The 19,270-nt window shown below is 42.2% G+C and overlaps 1 protein-coding gene across 1 annotated transcript in view; it reads right to left on the minus strand.

Moving 5' to 3' along the window:
- The window catches only part of LOC115372168 (zinc finger matrin-type protein 4), a 49,120-nt gene that overhangs the window by 27,517 nt on the left and 2,333 nt on the right, over positions 1-19,270 (minus strand). Inside the window, exons 2-3 of the mRNA XM_030069848.1 lie at positions 10,459-10,575; positions 6,264-6,356 (exon numbers count right to left, since the gene is read on the minus strand). Coding sequence (XP_029925708.1) covers positions 6,264-6,356; positions 10,459-10,569 — 204 coding nt within the window. The 5' untranslated portion in view covers positions 10,570-10,575. The remainder of the gene's footprint in view (positions 1-6,263; positions 6,357-10,458; positions 10,576-19,270) is intronic.

Here is a 19,270-nt window from a genome sequence, read left to right on the forward strand (position 1 = left end):
AAGTAACTCCTTGATGGAGTGATACAGTAAAATCAATAGCAGTCATGGTTGGTTTCATAACAACACCACAGCCCTCCCTCCCTCTCTCTCTCTCTCTCTCTCTCTCTCTCTCTCTCTCTCTCCATGTGTTCACTTCTCTGCTTTTCACCCCTATATGTTCACACCTTCTCCTCCATTTTTTTCCCTCCCTCCTCCTCTCTGCTCACGCTGCAGCTACACCCTCTCACTGTCTGTTCATGCACGCTTTGTTCTCCTCTTTCCCGCTCGGTCTCCTCCTCAACTCTCCTTCTGTTTGTTAGCACACTTTTCTCTCCCTCTCTCTCTCTCTCTTGTCTTTCACACCAGCTCTCCATCGTCCCGGTGTCAAGTCGAGTTGCAGGAGAGAAACCTCGGTCTGAGATGGAGGACAATAATAGAAAAATGTCTGCCACACCATCCCCGTTTGTATGTGTTGTGCATGTGTGTGTGTGTGTGTGTGTGTGTGCGCATGTGTGTGTGTGTGCACGCATGTGTGTGTGTGTGTCTGGTGTCAGCCTTGGTTAGCATCACGGACAATGAATGTGAGAGTTAAGGACACCTTTACCTTCCAGGCTTACTCTGTCTCTCATCTTTCCCATCTCTCTCTCTCTCTCTCTCTCTCTCTCTCTCTCTGTCCTTCCTGCATCATCCCTCCCCCTCTGGGCACCGGTCTCAGTGACTCTGTGTGTTGTGGGATGAAATATTTATCTGTATTGGCAGGTCCTCGCCATCCCTCCTCTCCTCCTCCTCTCCTCTCCTCCTCCTTGTCTGCTCCTGCTGTGATCGCGTTAAAGGCTTGCTCTGAACCGCTCCTCGCTCTGTCTCTCCAACAAATCTCCCCTCTCCTAAATTGATAATAAACCCAATTCATTTTGATTTATTAGAACAATAAAGGCGCTATCTTGCACTGCCAAAGGTGGAATGTTACTCCTGTGTAACAACATTTGTGTTTGCACATCAAGTGAGAAGAGACGCTCTATATTTATCCTGTGATCTTTATTCATGGTTTGTGTCACGGGAGCCACAGCGCCTGTGAGGACGAGCCTCTCCTCTCCTTTTCTCTCCTCTCCTCCCGTTCTTACTCTCTCACCCCTCCTGCCTGTCCTCCACTGGAAACAAAGCTTTCCCCTCGCTGCTTCCGTCCCTTCGTCTAACTTTCCTCCCCTCCCCTCATTATCTTCTCACTCCTCTTTCTGGAGTGGATTCCACCGCCTCTCTAATGTGTACTTTCCGCTCCTCCTCTCTTCCTGCTCCACCGTCCATTCCCATCCAAACACCTCGCCCTCCCCCTTCCTTTCCCCTGTCTTCTTCTTTCCTCCCATGGGCCGCTCTACCGAGCTCTTGTGTTATCGGATTTTTCTTGTGCCAGGAGGAGAGCATCAGCTGTAGCGAGCGGACATCCGACCACTGTGCGGTTTTGACTGAGGACACGGAGACGGGGATGACTTTCCACGGCAGAATGCAGTGGTCTCACCTGTCAAAACACGCTGATATGTAAAAGAAATGCTCGACAGAGATGGCTGTGAAACACAGAGAAGCATCTATGTAAGAGAAAGAAAGAAAAAAAAAAAAAACATGCAACGCAAATCCTGTCACTCACTGACAGATGTTACACCAGGGATTTGGTGGGAAAGTTTTAAACAATTTGAAGCGTGTGGGTGCCTGACTGACATATGAATAATTGTGAGCTCATTACAGTTGCCACTCCATTGAGCCACTTTTGACAATAAGCGCCATCCCTGACACACGCTTTTCCACCATCGTGCTCTGTGCTCACTGCGATCTGTCAAATCTTTCGCTTTCTTCATTTTTGGTTTTCTCCTCCCTTCCTTTCAATCTTTATTTTTTCCCTGACTCCCTCACTATTTCAGCCTGTCGTGCGCGCATACACACACACACACACACACACACACACACATCTGTTGAGACTCATTTACATATGACCTATTTGGTTTGTGTGTTCTTGTGCGCGTGCATGTTTATCCATTTCCTGATACTGATGTCTGGATCTCCAGTTTTTGTTTTCGTGGCCTTGCCCTGCTCCTGCACCCAACAATAGACTCCTAATTAGGCGTATTTATCTCTTTCTACTGTTATGCTTCCCCTTTCCTCCTCCTTCTCACTTCTTCCACTGTTTTGTGTCGAGGAGCTGGGAAACATGGCTAAATATACACACGGAGAAGTGTGGGGAAACAGACACCCTCATTTGGAGTTTGAGGAAGCGCTGAAAGTGTAAATTAAAAGGAGCGGCGGTGCAAATATAGCATTAAAGGGGGGGAAAAAAAGCGAGGGAAAAAAAAAAGCATTTTGTTATCTCTTGCCCTCGCGCAGGTAGGAAACGGCACACATAGAGAGGTGGAAAGAAAGAGAGGAGGGAGGAGAATAGGGGAGGAAAACGGATCAACTCCCCTCCCCTTTCATCTGGGAGCACCTTTCCGACCTACTTTCTCTGCATTTGTTCTGTGACAAACACTTCCACACACACACACACACACACACAGCCACACGAACCTCAAGGCATGGCATTTTACAGTGTGTAGATGATGCTGGCATTTCATTCACTCTGTGCAAGTCTCATTGTGCTGCTCCCATTGGGCTGCACCATGTCAATCAGCGCGAGAACAGAGGGCAAAAAAACAATAAGTGAAGTGTAAAGAAAAGATGTGCAAAACTTCCCCAGGGAGGGAAGAAAAAGATGAAAGAGATGAAAGAGGAAAAGTTTATATCCTGAATTGAATGGTACAGAATTTCATCTCCTGTGCGCCCCTCAGCTTTCATCAGAGTTTCCCAGCACTGTCAGACACTCGATGTATGGCAAGCCGTTTTAAACACCGAACAGCCACGTTTGACGGTGTGCAGCAAACATTACTGACATCGACAACATCATTTTGACTGGTGATAATTACATTGTGACTAGTCAGAATTATCATTCAATATATCTATAATGTCACTGTGAAAGTTAGAGATATCCACAGAGACACTGTTCCTGGGACGAATGACATCACTTTTGCAATTCATGTGTGTGGGGTTTCTCATTGCAGGCATCTACGGCTGAAATATGGCTAGTCATAATTCCAAGTCAAGATAGCTACAAGATCACTCTGACTAGTTAAAACTTAATTTAAGATCTAAAAAGGACAATGTGGATAGCTTGAATTGAGGGTAATTAAAGATATATTTAACTGGAATTGTGACTTGTTATAATTTAGTTGTAGATATCCATAGATGTGTATCTACAACTAAACTGCAACTAAATCTCAGATTTAAATTTTAATGGCAAAAGTGATATTATTTGTCCTAGGAAGAAGAACTCTGTGGATATCTGAAATACTCTTTTTGACAAGGAATAATTGAATTACAGATATCTGTGAGACAGACACTCGATGTTAAAACGGCCTGACATATCGCTCCCATCGCGGTGTGAAAGGCTGTGAACAAAGCGCCGGCTGCAGTGCTCACAGTAAGTAACGTGCACTGTTTGTGTGTATATTTGGTGTTCCATATGAAGTGAGGGCCAGGAGGGGCTGAGTCACGCCTTCGTCAGGCAGACAGATGGAGACGCAGGTGTGTATATTTCTACATGTGTGTGTACGTGTCTGTGTGTGTGTGTGTGTGTGTGTTTGTGCACCTACATTCACGTGCCCTCGACCATGCCGATTTCGTGTGTGTATACGCCGCAGTGTGCATCACCTTTTCATGACTTATTATACACGTTCAAAGTGTTAACATATGTCCCAATCGAGGCTGTTATGATTTAAATGACCTCCAGCTCTTTTCCCTTCATTTATTCATTTATTTTTTCCATATTGATATAATTTTAGATATTTTCATGATGGTATTTTATTGTTTTAGACTAGTTTTATGTTCAGTTTGCTTTTTTTCTTTACTTGTTTTACCATCAAGTAAACATAAATTAATTCCACATGATGAAATTGTTTACTGCATGGCAACATACATTTCAACAGTAAATTTTCAATAATTATAATAATAACTTCAGTCCTCACTTGCTTAAGTGTTCAAGTTACTTCCCATTATCTGACTGTTTGTGCAATTGCATCTTGCACAGACACACAAATGTATTACATCATCATCATCATGTTGTTGCTGTTATTGTTATTATCATCATTATTATTCTTGTACATTGTGTAATACAATGCACTGGACTATGTATAATGGTCTGTATGTAAAAACAAATTGCATTAACCCTAAAATTTGACAAAACTGATTGATGGACATCACCAGTTATTGTCATGCATGTGCTTGTGATTGTACATTGTTGATGCAGTATGAAAATGTGTGCAGTCATGCGCAGTAAGGGGTGGAAAAAGGAGTTTTCAGCAAGCCATTTAGCAAAGCAAGGCACGTCTGATTTACAGCCGCCTCCATCACTTTATCACGTAAAACACGTGAACACCATGGTGATTTGTTGGCTGTCAGCCGTCTCCTCCCACGGTGAGCCGGACCGTCAGGTGAATGAATCGAGCCACTTGGTTGTGTTGGCACCTTTTCTTTTACTCTATTAATCCAAGCCTGTCTTTATGGTTTTTGCCTTGCTGGATTTACCAGACAGAAGGCGAAAGAACACTAATCTGTCTCTTGCAGCCCAAAGCATAATGTTTTAGCCCCTGTATACTGAATTTCTTGGTGTTTTCAACATGGCTGCGCTGATCCATCAAGCACAACCTGAGCAAAACATTTTAATTTCTTGGATTTTACTTTAACTTTGGTGAAGCAAGGCTGGTTTTACTCTCAGTTTTTCTGTTATTTAACTATAATAACCCAAAGTGAACTGTCAGCGGAGGACAAAAAGGTCTTTGCGGCGTGGGGACTTGGCCCTGCAGTGTATGGCCCGCGGTGTTGGCTGTGGCACCACACCACTGTTGGAGACCCTCCACCCTTTCCCCTGTCTCACTCTCTTCCCTCCTTCTTTCTCTCTCCTCTCTCCCAGTCTCTTTGGCTCACAGCTAAACTTGTCAGTTCGTTTGATAAGCTTTATTTTTCCACCAGCTGTGTCCTCAAAGTGTGTGTGAGCACTGTGTGCGTGTTCGCGTGCGTGTGTGTGTGTGTATTGGGCCATGTAGGTCTTCTGGGATCACTGGGTAAATGGAGCACACAAGCTGTAATATGCTAAAGCTCTCGCTTCACAATAGTCCATCTCATTCACTCCTCTGCTTATATTTCTGTCTTTTACTCACTGTCACTTCACACTCCTTTGTTTATTTTGTTTATCCATCCCCATGTTTCTATGTCTATTTCTCTCTCACACACACTTTCTCACTCACTCTTTCTTTCTCTTTCACACACACACACACACACACATACACACACTTAAAATCTAATGATCAGAGTAATAGTAGCCATATTTACAGTTTGAGGCTGAATCAGTTTTGCACATAGCCTGCAAAAACCCACCTCTGCATTTGATGCAATGGCAAAATAGAGCCCTATAATTATGGGGATGGACACACACACACATACACACACACACTGGTAATGCCTGACCTCCCTAGCCACGGTCTGCAGTCGTCAGATATAGAGCTGTTTGGCAGTGTCTGCCTACACTAAACACTAAACACCAGTAACATCAGGGCTAAGGACTAGGCCCTGGTGGGAGTATTATAACACACATGCATGCACGCTCACACACACACATACACACACACTCTCTCTCACACACACACACAAAATCACACGCAGACATGCACACAACCCACAAATGGATCAAACAAATATTCCCAAGAGCAGTTGGCCATGCGCAACAGACCTCTGGCTGCGATGGGCAAATGTGAGAGTGGACAACACCGGGCCAATTGGAGGATTAGACTCAGTGACGTCACTCGGCTTATTATTGTCTGCATACAGTCAGGCTCATGAATTCACAAACACAAAACTATCTGTTCTGGTTTTTTTGTTTGTTTGTTGTTTTTTTTTGTGATGACACTGCAACACATATCCATCTTATCAAATCTTTCAGTCCAAGAATGAGTCTTTAAATGTCTTTTTTTACTTAAAACAAGTGAAAAAGTCTGATAGTAGGAGAGTGAGATAATTTCATTTGTTTTGTTGCTGCTGTCGAAACAAACGGCAAATCTTATAATGCAGAAGGAAAAAAAAGAAAGATTTTAAGGCTCAATACCAAATTAAATTACTCAATAAAATGGATTTGTTGCTGTGCACACAGACACAGACACACACACAAACACACACACACACACACACACACACACACACAAGTGAGAGCATACTGGGTTATCTGGTCTCAGCCTCTTGGAAGGCGGTCCTCCATCTTCAGGGTGGAGCATGTAGAAGAGACGCACCTTGTTGGCATGTTTCTTACTCTGAGAGAGAGAGAGACAGACAGACAGACAGACAGAGAGACAGACAGAGAATGAGAGCTGAGTTTGATTTTTCTTTTTTAATCAAGTAAACGAAATGAAAAAAAAAAAAAAAAATCAATAGTTGTCATTCCATCCTGGCATCTCTCAGAGCTATTATCAGTTTAAGTTGATGGCGCTCGCAGATGTTTTGCCCCCAGCTAGGTGACTAATGGCCACAGAGCCGGCCTCGGCGCCGTGAGAGTGAGCCTGGGTGGGGTGATAGGTGAGGGGGATTCTCCTCACCTCAGCCACACACACTCGCCTGGACAAATGCTAAAGGCATACGAGTGAGGGAGTGTGTTGGAAAAGGTCAGACTGAAACTGAATTGATAAGATGGCGGGCAATCACCCAGTTGCTTAAAAGTAAGCATTAGTCAAAATATTCTTTTGAGCCCATAATTAAATAGAAAGACGGTATTAGTGGTAAGTATTAATTATGGATTACAGCTGACTTCAGTGCGGTTGACAACATGTTGGTGAAAAGAGGGCACGCACACTGTACGAGCCGTGGACAGCCCTGCTGATGTGTTGTGGGTGTTACTGACACACTGTAGTCATGTTCTGTAACTCCATCCAGGCAATATGACACTTGCCTGCCTGACTGATGTCTGCCCTCATCAATTTAAGGTTTGCATGTCTATGTTGTGTGGTTATTTGTGTGTGTGTGTGTGTGTGTGTGTGTCTGTCTCCAAGGGCTTTACACTGTAAAGTCCCGCTGAATTACAATGAGCAGAAATATGTTGTAGCTTTACGTGAACAGAGAGCCGTCCTTGAAGCTGTAAACTGTCCCTTTATTGCTGAACAGTGAAAATTACGGGGCGTACTGTGTGTGTGTGTGTGTGTGTGTATGTTTAAACACCATTGTGTGTGTGCATCTGTGTGTGTGTGAGTGTGTGTGTGTGGCTTCAAGGTTGATACAGTCATCTTGCTCTATACATATCATTTCAATGCCATGATGTGACCTTCACTCCTTACCACTATATGTAATGTCTATTATTATCTATAAATTTCCTCGCTGGCACAATTTTCCAGGAGCAAATGTCGACCCTGCCCAAGAACTTCTATCTTTACTGCATGTGCCGTCACACACAGATTATTACACCACAGAGGGCCAGGGTAAATGTCAAGAGTGTGATTATGAACGACGCAGTGAGAGAAGGAGGCGTATATCAGCACTGATGACAAGTGGACGTGATGGGATAAACAATAACACACCATTTGTCAAATGTATGCATGTGTGTATGTGCTGTACAGACTGAGGCTTAGACGGTACGGCTGGGTAAAAATAACAACTTTACGATTCCAGTTTGAAAGAACCGATTTGAATTTTTAAAATCTTGAGACTGATCTTTTCATCTGTGCCACTGTTTATTGTAAAGATTTCTGCGAAAAAGTTGTTTTTCGTGTACCTCCTGTTCTGCAGATGGCAAATTAACAAGCAATGGTAGGGCTTCCTACCTGAAACGAACAGCATCAAGCCTAAAGGTAGAAGTCTTGTTGTATTTTGGATATAAAAACCATGGCAACGTAGGTAGCCCGAAAAACTGGTATTGTAACTGAAATATCACTGAATGAATTAACATGGACTCAAACTGAGATGAAATTGGTATCAAAGTCAATCAGGAATCAAGATCATCAACAACAATTTAGTTTTATATTCAATCTTAAAATTGAAAAAAATTGGGTTTCACTTGCACAATTTATGCTGAAAGAACACTGAAACAAGGCAGAATAAGGCAGACCATCTGACTAGCACCAAGAAAATGACACCTGATTCAAGAAAATTCTGCAAACAGGCTTGAAGAGCATTCGAAACCAGTGGGATTAGCTCATCCCACTGGCAGATTTTAACACTTGTTTGAAGAACAATGCTATTTTAGGACTGAATATGAGATTAAACAACTTATTAAAATTGGGATTTATTTGCCAATGAAATCAGTGCCAATTACCAGCCCACACAGAGGGATGGATGACATACATTGTATTATATCGTAGGTATTACGAGTGAATGGCATACAAATGAATAAATGAATGAATGTATTTATGTATGTATGTAATGATGGGTGAAGAATTGCTAGGGGAGTCTGTGATAAGATACTGTATTTGCTGCTCCAGTGGTTAGATTAGCTCCTCTCCCTCTGGGACATGAAAGCCACTCTGCCTCTACCTCACATGCCTTCTCTTCACTTGTCAGGCGACTTTAATGCACTTTGTCAGTGCTTGTTGCGCGTGCGTGCGTGTGTGTGTGTGTGTGTGTGTCTGTGTGTATCTGAGTGTGTTTGTTTGTCTGTGTTGTGTATGCTTGTGTTTACAGGTGTAGAAATGGTCATGTAGTCGATGGCTGCAGGACATGTGGGCTAAAAGCAGGACCTCGTGTCACCATGGTTACCACACAGTGACCCTTAGTGCTCAGCTGGCTCCAGAGGGCTGTGTATCTCTCTTTCTGTCTCGTTGTCTGTCTGACTTTCTGTGATTGTGCGTGTCAAATCAAGTTGGAGGACACCGGATCCACACAGGGCAATAACAGAAAATGTATCAGCCAAATCATTCTTGTGTGTGCTGTGTTGTGTTTGTGTGTGTTCATGTGCACACTCAAAAGGCTCAGACTCCAAAAGAACAAGCAACTTTGTGGTCTGCTCCTACCGAAGTTAGTTCTGTCAGTAAATCCAAGGAAAGTGATGAAGAGGGAGTCAAATTTTACTATAAAGTCAATGAGAACCGCGGTATTAAATGATCGTAGTTGACCAATTTAATATTCATCTCTTGACTTCTTTTCTGCTCCTTTATCCCTGTCTGTAATAGAGCTGAACAATTAACTGATATCGTATTGAACTGGCCAATTATGGTCTAAATTGCAGGGGCTGCAATTTCTTTGATAAATGTAAAATGACAAAATACCCTTACAAATCAAGTATTTTGATGCTACACAGATGCCCTGGCCTACAAATTGCAGTCTGTTTCGTGCATTTTAATTATTTATTTTGTGATCATTAAAATTATGATGCAAAAAAAATCACATTCTTATTAAAATGGTGAATCATACTGCAATCATAGTAACTGTCAAAATAATTGGGATTCGATTTTTTTTTTCACAGCCTAGTCTGCTTCTTCCTCATTTCCTCACGGCTCTTTTACACATATTTTCTTTCTTTTCCTTTCTTTCTTTCTTTCTTTCTTTCTTCGCTGCCTTTCCTGTTTGATCCTTTGACCCGGCTCATTACTGGTAACAGTGTGGACAAACAGTGAATCAGTCTGTCAGTCTATTTCTCTGCACAACTCAAAGACTTTGTGTGTTTGCCAGACATTGGGTGGAGACAGAAATAGACAGAAGTGAATATGGCTGGTAGACACACACACACACACACACACACACACACACACACACTCACACACAAGCACGTATGCACATATTGACACACACACATACACACACACACACACACACACACACACACACACACACACACACGCAGAGCTGTCCTTGGCTAATTCTCCAGATAAGAGCCTTGTCCTCATTAGTCTGCTTGTTAATCCCAATTGTGTCTTGTAATCAAGGAAGACCTCATTGCAGAACACACATATATACACAAAGTGTGCACATTTGCTCGCACATGCATGCGCACACACACATACACACACACCCCTTTGTTTTTGCTAGTTAAATAATGCACAGGGCTGATGATTTAATGGACATTCATTAAATCACTCTTTGGAAGCCTATTGAGAGGTCAACTACATTACAATAAAAAAGCTGTGAGTGTGTGTATGTGTGTGCATTTCTCTGTGTGCCTGAGTAGCATCATCACTGCAGTATTAAATCTATGTATAATGGATGAGTACTGTTTTGAACGGCACAAGCACAAATTGGTACAAATAAGCCTGATGCTCAGCAAATGACTAGCAAAGGAGTAAGCGTACATTTTAAGTGTCTGGCTGTCACAGCGGTGATGGTAGCATTTGTTGTTGTGTGACTGTGTTTTTTTTTTTTACTCTTCTTTTGTATTTTTGGTCCTCACAAAGGAAGAGAGCTGAGGAAAACCCTCCAAACTGAGCAGAGACTCACCTCATAGTGAGCGGTGCGCTGAGACTCGGAGATGAGCTGGGCATTGCAGATGTTACAATAGCTCTCTGTGAACAACCCTCCCTCCACGACGCCAGCAGACTTCATCTTCATCTGAGACTACACACACACACACACACACACACACACACAAATACACAGAGGATTACAATGCAGAATAGAACAGAATAGCATAAGATTTTGGCGAACCTCATAGTGTGTGTTAGAGGTGCTTAATGATGCAAGTATCCCATCTGAATTTAGAAATAGTTTTCAGTTGGAATGACACGCTCATTATGACAGTTCATCCTAAAATATGTTGATCCTCTATGCCAGAACATTCCTTAATTAGTCTTGCACACAATAGCCTGAGGGTCTGGCCTAAAATAATTCAGAATAATTTGGAAACACTGATGATTCTTTCTCAAGAAAAAAAGGATGTTCATGCTGCTACAAAAAAGAGGCTACCCTCGCCACAATTTGAATGAAAACGTTATATCCTAAAAACCTAAAATACAATGTGCACTTAAGTCATGCAAGCAAAGCAAAATGCTTTTCAGAGTTACACCGTGTAACCCTTTCTGTAAACTTCAAAGAACTTCTGAGCACTTGGCTCTTGCAGGAAACAATCACGTTGTAAAGCCAGCAGCAGCAGCGTTAGGGATTACTGCCTCTGCAGTCAGCTGTTAAGAGGTCCCCAGTAAGACTGCCTGGTGAGAAAAAGTATCTTAAAACCTTCTCAGTGCTGGGATTGCCCAACGAGTAAAGCCACTGGGACCATTGGGAGCTGTGGCTGTGGGTTCTTAACAACCTGGCGGCCGTGTTTTCCTTCTCTTTTATACTGACTATGGTAATAGAAAACGGTTTAATGATGTTGCTCTGGGGTCCTCTGTTCAATTTCCTATCCCTTTCATTATGTGTCCCCTGTAGCCAGTGCTCTGACAGGGTTAGAGTGAGTAACAGGTCTGCGGGGAACAGTCGAGGAACATCAACCGCTAAGCTGCATAAGATCCTTGCCCCAAGGTAGCCACAGGGCAGGACGCTGGCAGGGGTAACGCCTTACATAGCCCGAGATGCATGCTGCGGATGACGGTTCCAAGAGCTGTCAGGAACGTCCATTGCATGAAAAAAAGCCTTTCCGGACACATGTTGGCAACGTCCCATGTATCAGGGGGTCAGTAAAGAGACGATCAGACAAGATGCACTCCACATGTCAGCAGACAAAATTAATGACAGGAATTGCTTTTCTTTTCTCTCAAGCCTTGTGTATGTACTTCTACCCAATGCATGCACACATACACACACACATACGTGGACGCACACACATGCAAACCGTGTGCCGTAATTATCCCTGTCTGTTCTGCTCTTCTGCTTAGTACACCCTGGACCTTCTAATTAGCTGCTTGTGCACTGTATAGACTCTCCCTCTGTTATCTAATTGAACCTGTGTCCCTTGAACATTAAAATGAAATTGCGATGCAGATACAGCTTTGATTTAGAGCAACATACTTTATCATTGCCTGTTACACCACAGCGATGTCATGTGGCTCAGTTAGCTGTGTGGTATTTGCATCTGTGAGGTGCAACATTTATTCTGCAATATCACTCATGACAAGCTGGAAACATGACAAGCCGTTTTTGTCTTGAGGCATGGAAATATTTTTCACATTCACTGTTTGATGACTGGAACATGTTCTATCAGACAGTATGGGGCAGATACATTCATTTCCTGAATAATTTATGTCTGTCAAAGGGTATAGCCCTGAAATTTTGAGGTGACAGAAGGCCTCGTGCTGTCAATCTCAATGTTACCCAGGCAGAAAAGTGAATCTATCTTTTAATCTTCAAACTAATTAAAAGTGATCACAACTGCAGAAATATCCGTATCCACCTAATATCTCTATTACCTCTGATTATTACACGGAAGATGGGCGATGTGAACTAATTAATAGAGGCAATCTGTTGGCAAGATTAATGGAATGGCGGGCGTAACTGAGCGAAGAGATAGAGGGACAGATAGTGAGAAGAATAATGAAAGTGGGGAGGAGAAAGGAAAGGAGAGATGGGAGGTGAGGGAAGAAGAGCTTTATGATCAGTATGCTGAACATGAAACTGTAGCCTCATGATACTTGGGATTTGAGATCTCAGAAAACTCATTTTATTCGCTCCATGTCAGACCTGACCAGATGTCCAATAGATTGTTACGTGGTTACAGCTAAAAGGACCTAATTTACTGTAAGTTAATCATCAATTTCAAAACCGGTATGAACCAGTAATATGCATGTACTGTATTTAGGATTGTTAGCGTGTTATTAAATTTTGGTGTGTTATCTAATTTTCTTCTTGTGTGTTGCTCTGATGCACACTAAAATTGACTGCACAGCATGAAACAAAGGATGAGGAGAACGGTTATGGAAACGTCTCACAAAACTAAAGAATTGCACTGTTGCACAATGTTACACCGACACGTACTAAACACTTTGTAACTGTGCGTTTTAAAAAGTGCTGTATAAATAAAGCTTTGCTCACTTATTTCCAAAGAGCACCAGGCTCCTTAGAAGTAGGTGTCAACAAATATATCGCTAGGCACGATTTCTTTTTAGAAAGATAAAAAAGCCTTTCTAAATGGTTAGGAAGATTAAAAACAGAACCAATACATTGTGGCCACCTGGCCTTCATTAGAGAACAATATTTTTTCAATTCTGAACAGTGTTTTCAGTCAGTGGGAGCATTACTGGAGTTAATGTAAAGACACAGATGAATAGAAAGACTGCTAAGAACAAATGCTGGCATGTTAAATGAACAAAACTGCAACTCTGCAACATGGCTGTACATTTGAACGTTACATTTCACTGTGAATAAGCACACATTTGGTTCAAGTGCAGGCTGGATCACATCTAATCCTCCATGTGAACCAGGAGTTACAAACTCAATTAGACAGGTGAATGCAAAAACTAGACGAGTCAGAGCGAGAGCACCAAAGCCTTAGGCGTCCGGAGATAGAAGGAACCTGAAGGGATTCTCTTTTAAGACCACATCAAGCATTTAACTCGGATGTGAACTCTGAGCCCTCTCAGACATCTCGCCCTCTGGCTCATCATTCATTAAGGGCTGATCGTATTGCATCAAAATCAGACATGGCGGCTTTTGTTCTTTTCTAGTAAGTGTAGTCATTTGGGCTGTTTTCTGTCGCCTGGGCTTAGAATATTAATTGGTTTGTAATATTCCTTGCAATTAAATGGCAGGGTACTGTATAAGAGCTCCATTGTACCGGTGGAGAAGCAGTATAATGTACCCCAATGGGGAGCTTCAAACACCATTACAAAGATAGTACTATTACAAAGACATTCTCAAATCTCTCGTGGCCTGAAACACCACTTTATTAGTAAAATAGATACTGTAGAAGAACCGGAGTAGGACAGAAAACGGTATTGGACTTTTACAAGGAGAAAGAACATGAGAGAGAGAGAGGGAGAGTGACTGAAGAAGAGAGAGAGAGAGAGAGAGAGAGAGGGACAGAGAGAACAGCAGGTGGTTGGGGCAGCAGGGCTTCTTTTAAGTTCTCTCCTCCCATTCCTCCCTCCTCAATCTGTCCATTTCTGCTCCATCAAGAAGGCGACCGCTGTGAACTGGACTGTCTGTTTCCCTCTCTCTCTCTCCACTCTCTCATTTTATATGGTGCTATCTGACCTGAAATAAACTGCTGCTCTGATTTAACTAGCAGATTATGCATACATACCATGCATTACCGCCATCGGCATATAAGCCAATGACCTGTCTAATGACTCACTAGTGGGAACAACTAAAGAAAGGGTTGCAGGGTTAATAACACAGAGGCCTATATTTCAACAACACTCTGTCATGTCACTTTGATGTTCCACATTTCATGTTTCGCTCTTCGTAATGGTTGTACCCGCAGTCCCTAAGCAACGTTGTCTTCCCCTCCTTCTCTCTCCACACTCCAAGACGAACTGCTCTCCCCTTTGTACAGCGGCAATCAAAAGTCGACTGAAAGGATACAGTCTTTTAAACAGCAGGAGTTCAAATCTGAATCCAGATATAGACTCATTCAGTTTGCACTGCAGGAGGTCCCTTTGTACTATTCTTGCTAAATACTTGATGCAAACAGAAAATATACAGGCACACTAAGTCATACACAGTGTGGTGGCATACAAACACAGGAGCCTTGCCGTGAAGCAAGCAGGTTTCACATAGGACATTTCAAACACTAAATGCAATGCTAAGTGATTTACAGCGATTAAAACAGTCATAAACATAGAGGCATTGGGGCATAAGAGCATAAATAAATAACTAAATAAATAAGAGGAATAATAGACAAGAGTGGGCGAGTAAGAATTCACAGTTTCTTGTCTATCATACTGACTCTTTTCCACTTTTATACTGTTACTGACTGCCGCCAAATACACATGAAAACAACAGCAAATGCGGAAAAAAGTGTCTAGGTTGGAGTGCTCCCGATATCTTCTAGAAGTTGGTTCCAATTGTAGGCAGCACAGTAGTTAAACACTACTTCACCATGTTCATTTCTAACTTTGGGGACCACTAGCATTTAGAACATAAAAATAACTACTGGCATATGTAACATAAAAATGTAAAACCACAGATCCAAAATGGATGGCACAAATGTCAGCTGTTCACCATTCATTCCAACACTGTCAAATCAACAGGGGAACCCCATTTATAGTAATAAATACCACTGGGAGAAGCAGAGTGTTGTTTCAAGGCACTAAATAATACACGCTTAAATCCCAAGGTCAGATCACACTCCTTCTCCTCCCTGGTCAGTGTGAATGTGTGTGTGTGTGTGTGTGTGTGTGTGTGTGTGTGATTTCATCATTCTTTCTCTTTTTGTTCTTTTCTCTCTTTGTGCCCCAGATGCTATTTCAGGGACACGCTCCTCTGAGTAAGATGTGCCGCACCTTTGTACTGAAAGAGTCACAGCCAGGAAAATTTGCACACACCACACTTGGCGCTGCCTCTTCCTTGCTGTTTGTCTCTCAGAGACAATAATGTGGTCTTCAAGGCGGTGATTATTAATGAGGAATGTTGCTGGCTAGACTTAACTACTTCTGAGGAAAAAAAGGAGCGTTCGTGAACCCCACCTTCATTCCCGTCATACCATTTCTTCTATTTCAGCCCATTCATATTTATTGGGAAAGAAACTGCAGTAACACAGAAAGGTAAAGTTTTGAAACACAGTAACAAAGTAAAGTTTTGAAAAATAGGCATTGCATTTGGTGGAATTCATACAGATTAATTAGAGTGCCTTTATACCTCACTGTTGAGGTTATATGAGTCCAAAATGACACTCAAAATCCTTTCAGGGATGAATCAGGTTGGACAGGATGTCCCCAGTGGTCCTCTTTAAAGGCACTGCAGTTTTTAGGGCAAAGTATCTATTAGTCACCTGTCTCGTTTAGACATGCAGACCTTTTTATTCACAAGGGCACAGTCGTTCTTTTATCTCTTAGAATCTCCGGGCCATTAGTTGGTAATGGTATTAATAGCAGATCTACAGCTTTAGGCCACAGTAGGGATTCATTAGAGGGTGAATGAAGCCCATTATCCTGGGTAAAGTTAGGTTTTCTCAGTTTAACCGAGCACATCTCCTCCTCCTTGTGTGTGTGGGTGCGTGAGTGTCTGCGTGTGTGTTCACTTGCAGGCTCTTGGGCAAGCTGAGTTAATGATGGGAGACAAAAGGCGCTCTTAAGTTTGAACGGGAGTTGTTGCTCTACTGTAACATATGGGTGATGCTATGCTGGATGGCAACAAAAGCTGTTGGGGTCTGTTTGTTCCATTAGCGAATAATTGCACTGTTTTTGTATCTTAGCACTTTTCATCCAAATGTTCTTGTCCTGTTTAGTGTGACTAACTTTCCTGGCAAAATTTTCTTCTTCATATTTTCCCCTTGAAAACTGAAGGGCGATGTGCTGAATATTGTCTTGGTTTTTGCACAGAACGCCCACGTCCAATACGTGTATTAGAGCTGAGATTAAAGTGATGTCAGTCAACCATAGTTCTGAGCTCCAACAAAACCGAGAAAGCAGTGTGATCGATAAGATACTGTTGCACCAAGCACCAAACCACGTGTTTCCAGGATTTTGGCTGCTGGCAGTACTTTGTCATCACAATCCGTATTATGCTGTCTCTGTTTTCCTCATCTCACTCGCACACACTCATACACACACATACACACACGCAGTGACCCTCTTTGGCAGGCTGTGATTAACTGGGAAACTAGAGCACAAGAGAATATTTTCATGTAATATTTCTGCTACAATATTTTCCTAAAACAAAACAAAAACTCTGACTTGAGCAATATTCAATTTAAAGAACCGCATGCATTATACTAGTGAGCAGATTAGGAGAAGCTGAAAGGGAAAACATAGATTCCTCACAAGGCACCAAGCTCCTCAAAACAATACAATACAAGCTCATGGCAACATGCAGGACGGAGCTGGAATGAGACAGACAAACATGAAGACTGCAGATACAAAGAGGAGGAATGCACAGTCTAAAATATGCAGAGTGAACTAACTGAAGGGATGGGACAGATGCAAAAAAAATCTGTCTTGTCTTTCTTCTCTCTCCCCACATCACTCAGCGCTCTTCCTCTCTCTGCCTCTTGCACTCTGTCTTCATTAATGAGCTGATATGGCCACCCATACAACCAAAACAACTAATTAGCAATATGACAATTTTCCTTTCAGTAATTAGTAAAATAAGCTCCTTCTTCTGTGGCATAGAAGGCTGCACCAATTAGAATATCACACGGTGTAATTCATTTGAATACCTCCCACTTAAGCAGTGTGGTTTGCATATGAAGCAGCTGTATAAATAGTTTCATTGCAATGCGGTTGAGAGTTAATGATGGATTTTGCTCCATCGGGGCTGTCTACACTGATGACCTTGTAGAAACAACTGTCAATCAGGACTCCAATTTTGTGTACAGTATATGCATGTAACCGTTTCTGTGTGTGTGTGTGTGTGTGTGTGTGTGTGTATGCAGGTGTGTGTGTATTTGCTTGTGTAAATGTAAATGTTGCTGAGGCTGGAAGGGTCCCCACAGTGAGCCAGAGGAAAGACACAAAGCAGGTTATTAAGTGGTGTGTGTCCCGGCCTCTGTGTGTTTGTACGTGCGTTTGTGTGTGTGTGTGTGTGTGTGTGTGTGCAGAATAAATGCTCATGCAATGTTCACTATACCTTATGAAAATCTTACACACCCTTGACCCCTACTGTGTGACTTACTGATGCTATACCTGTGAATGACTACCTGCATAACCTATCACTGCACTGAAAAAACGTGTAAAGGTTGAGATTAAGGCTAAGACTGAGGTTAAGGTTAAGGTTAGGCACCTAAAATGAAATATTGTTAAGTTAAGGTTGAGGTGAGGCATCTAATACAACTTTCATTAAGGTTAAGGTTGGGGTCATGGTTAAATAAGAAAAGCTCCCACTGAAATGAAATTTTAACGAAGAGTGGAAAACTTCTTTGCATGTGTTGGAAGTCCCTGCGTCACCAGAGGTGGAACTAAACATTCACGTATCCACCTCAACCTCCAGACGCTTATTATCATGCGTAACTTGTAACTATGAGTACAAATCCTGTTAAGAGAACAGGCTTTGTGTGTGTTCCTTTATCTATTCACTCTTGCAGAAACATTTCGTACAAAAGCCTGTGACGGCCAACAGCTTGCACAGAATCCATGATGGAGCCGCATGAGTCAAGTTGTTTGTTGTTTGTTACGTATTCTCCACATGCACCCTTCTTCCCACCCCCATTCACAAAGGCAGCAGACAAGCCTCTGCATGTTTATAATGTACAATGCCGATGCGCTGTGTAAATGTTGAGCTACACACACACACACACACACATACACACACAGACATGCACAGACACATACTGAAGAATATGACATTGATATGTATGAACCAAGACTGAGATGACACACACACACACACACACACACACACACACACACACACACACACACACAATCATACTGGTGTGGACACAGACTCAGTGCAACACTTGAGTAAATATTGCATGACCTTGCAGCACCTCGCCTATATAAATGGGATGTTATGAGTGAATGAGTGTTGTGCCCTTCAACTTGCATGCACGCCTCGCTAGGTGTGTATGCATGGCTGTGCATGTTTCTAAGCACATCAAGTTTTGAAAAAAAAAAACAAAAACGAGTCACTCAAAATAAGACTAATTAGAGGACAAAAAAAATCCTAAAACCATTAAATGAAATATGATCTAAAGATCTACACCTCTTTCCTCATTCACTAATGCACCAACAAGACCCACTACATCCTTCTCTCCTTCCCTCTTTCCCTCTAAGTCTGGTGCTCGGCCAGTTTCCGAGCATGGTGATGGAGCAAAAGAAAATTGATTTCTAAAGAGCTCTGTCTGGTATCCCCGGATATGAAATATGCAACCAGTTATTAGCCTAACACTGATATTAACATAACACGACAACCGTGTCAAGATATATATTAAAGATGTCTCTCTTGCTCCCTCTGAGAAATACAGTACATAAAACAGTCTGAAAATGATAAACTGCTGCTTGTTTGCAACGTAATAAACCATTATCAATGCAGCATGCAGCAATTAAGATGAGATATACTTTGTCTGGGAAAAAATAATTACAAGTGCTTTGGATTAGGTTGCAACTGTACTTGTGATGCTGTGAGACAGACAGAAACAATGTCTTCATCCAGACATCTATGCAGCAATTTACAATATATGTAGAAGAGGTGGCAAGGCACACACACTGATGTGCATGCA

Source organism: Myripristis murdjan, chromosome 15 (genome assembly GCF_902150065.1).
Source record: "Myripristis murdjan chromosome 15, fMyrMur1.1, whole genome shotgun sequence".
Taxonomy (NCBI): domain Eukaryota; kingdom Metazoa; phylum Chordata; class Actinopteri; order Holocentriformes; family Holocentridae; genus Myripristis; species Myripristis murdjan.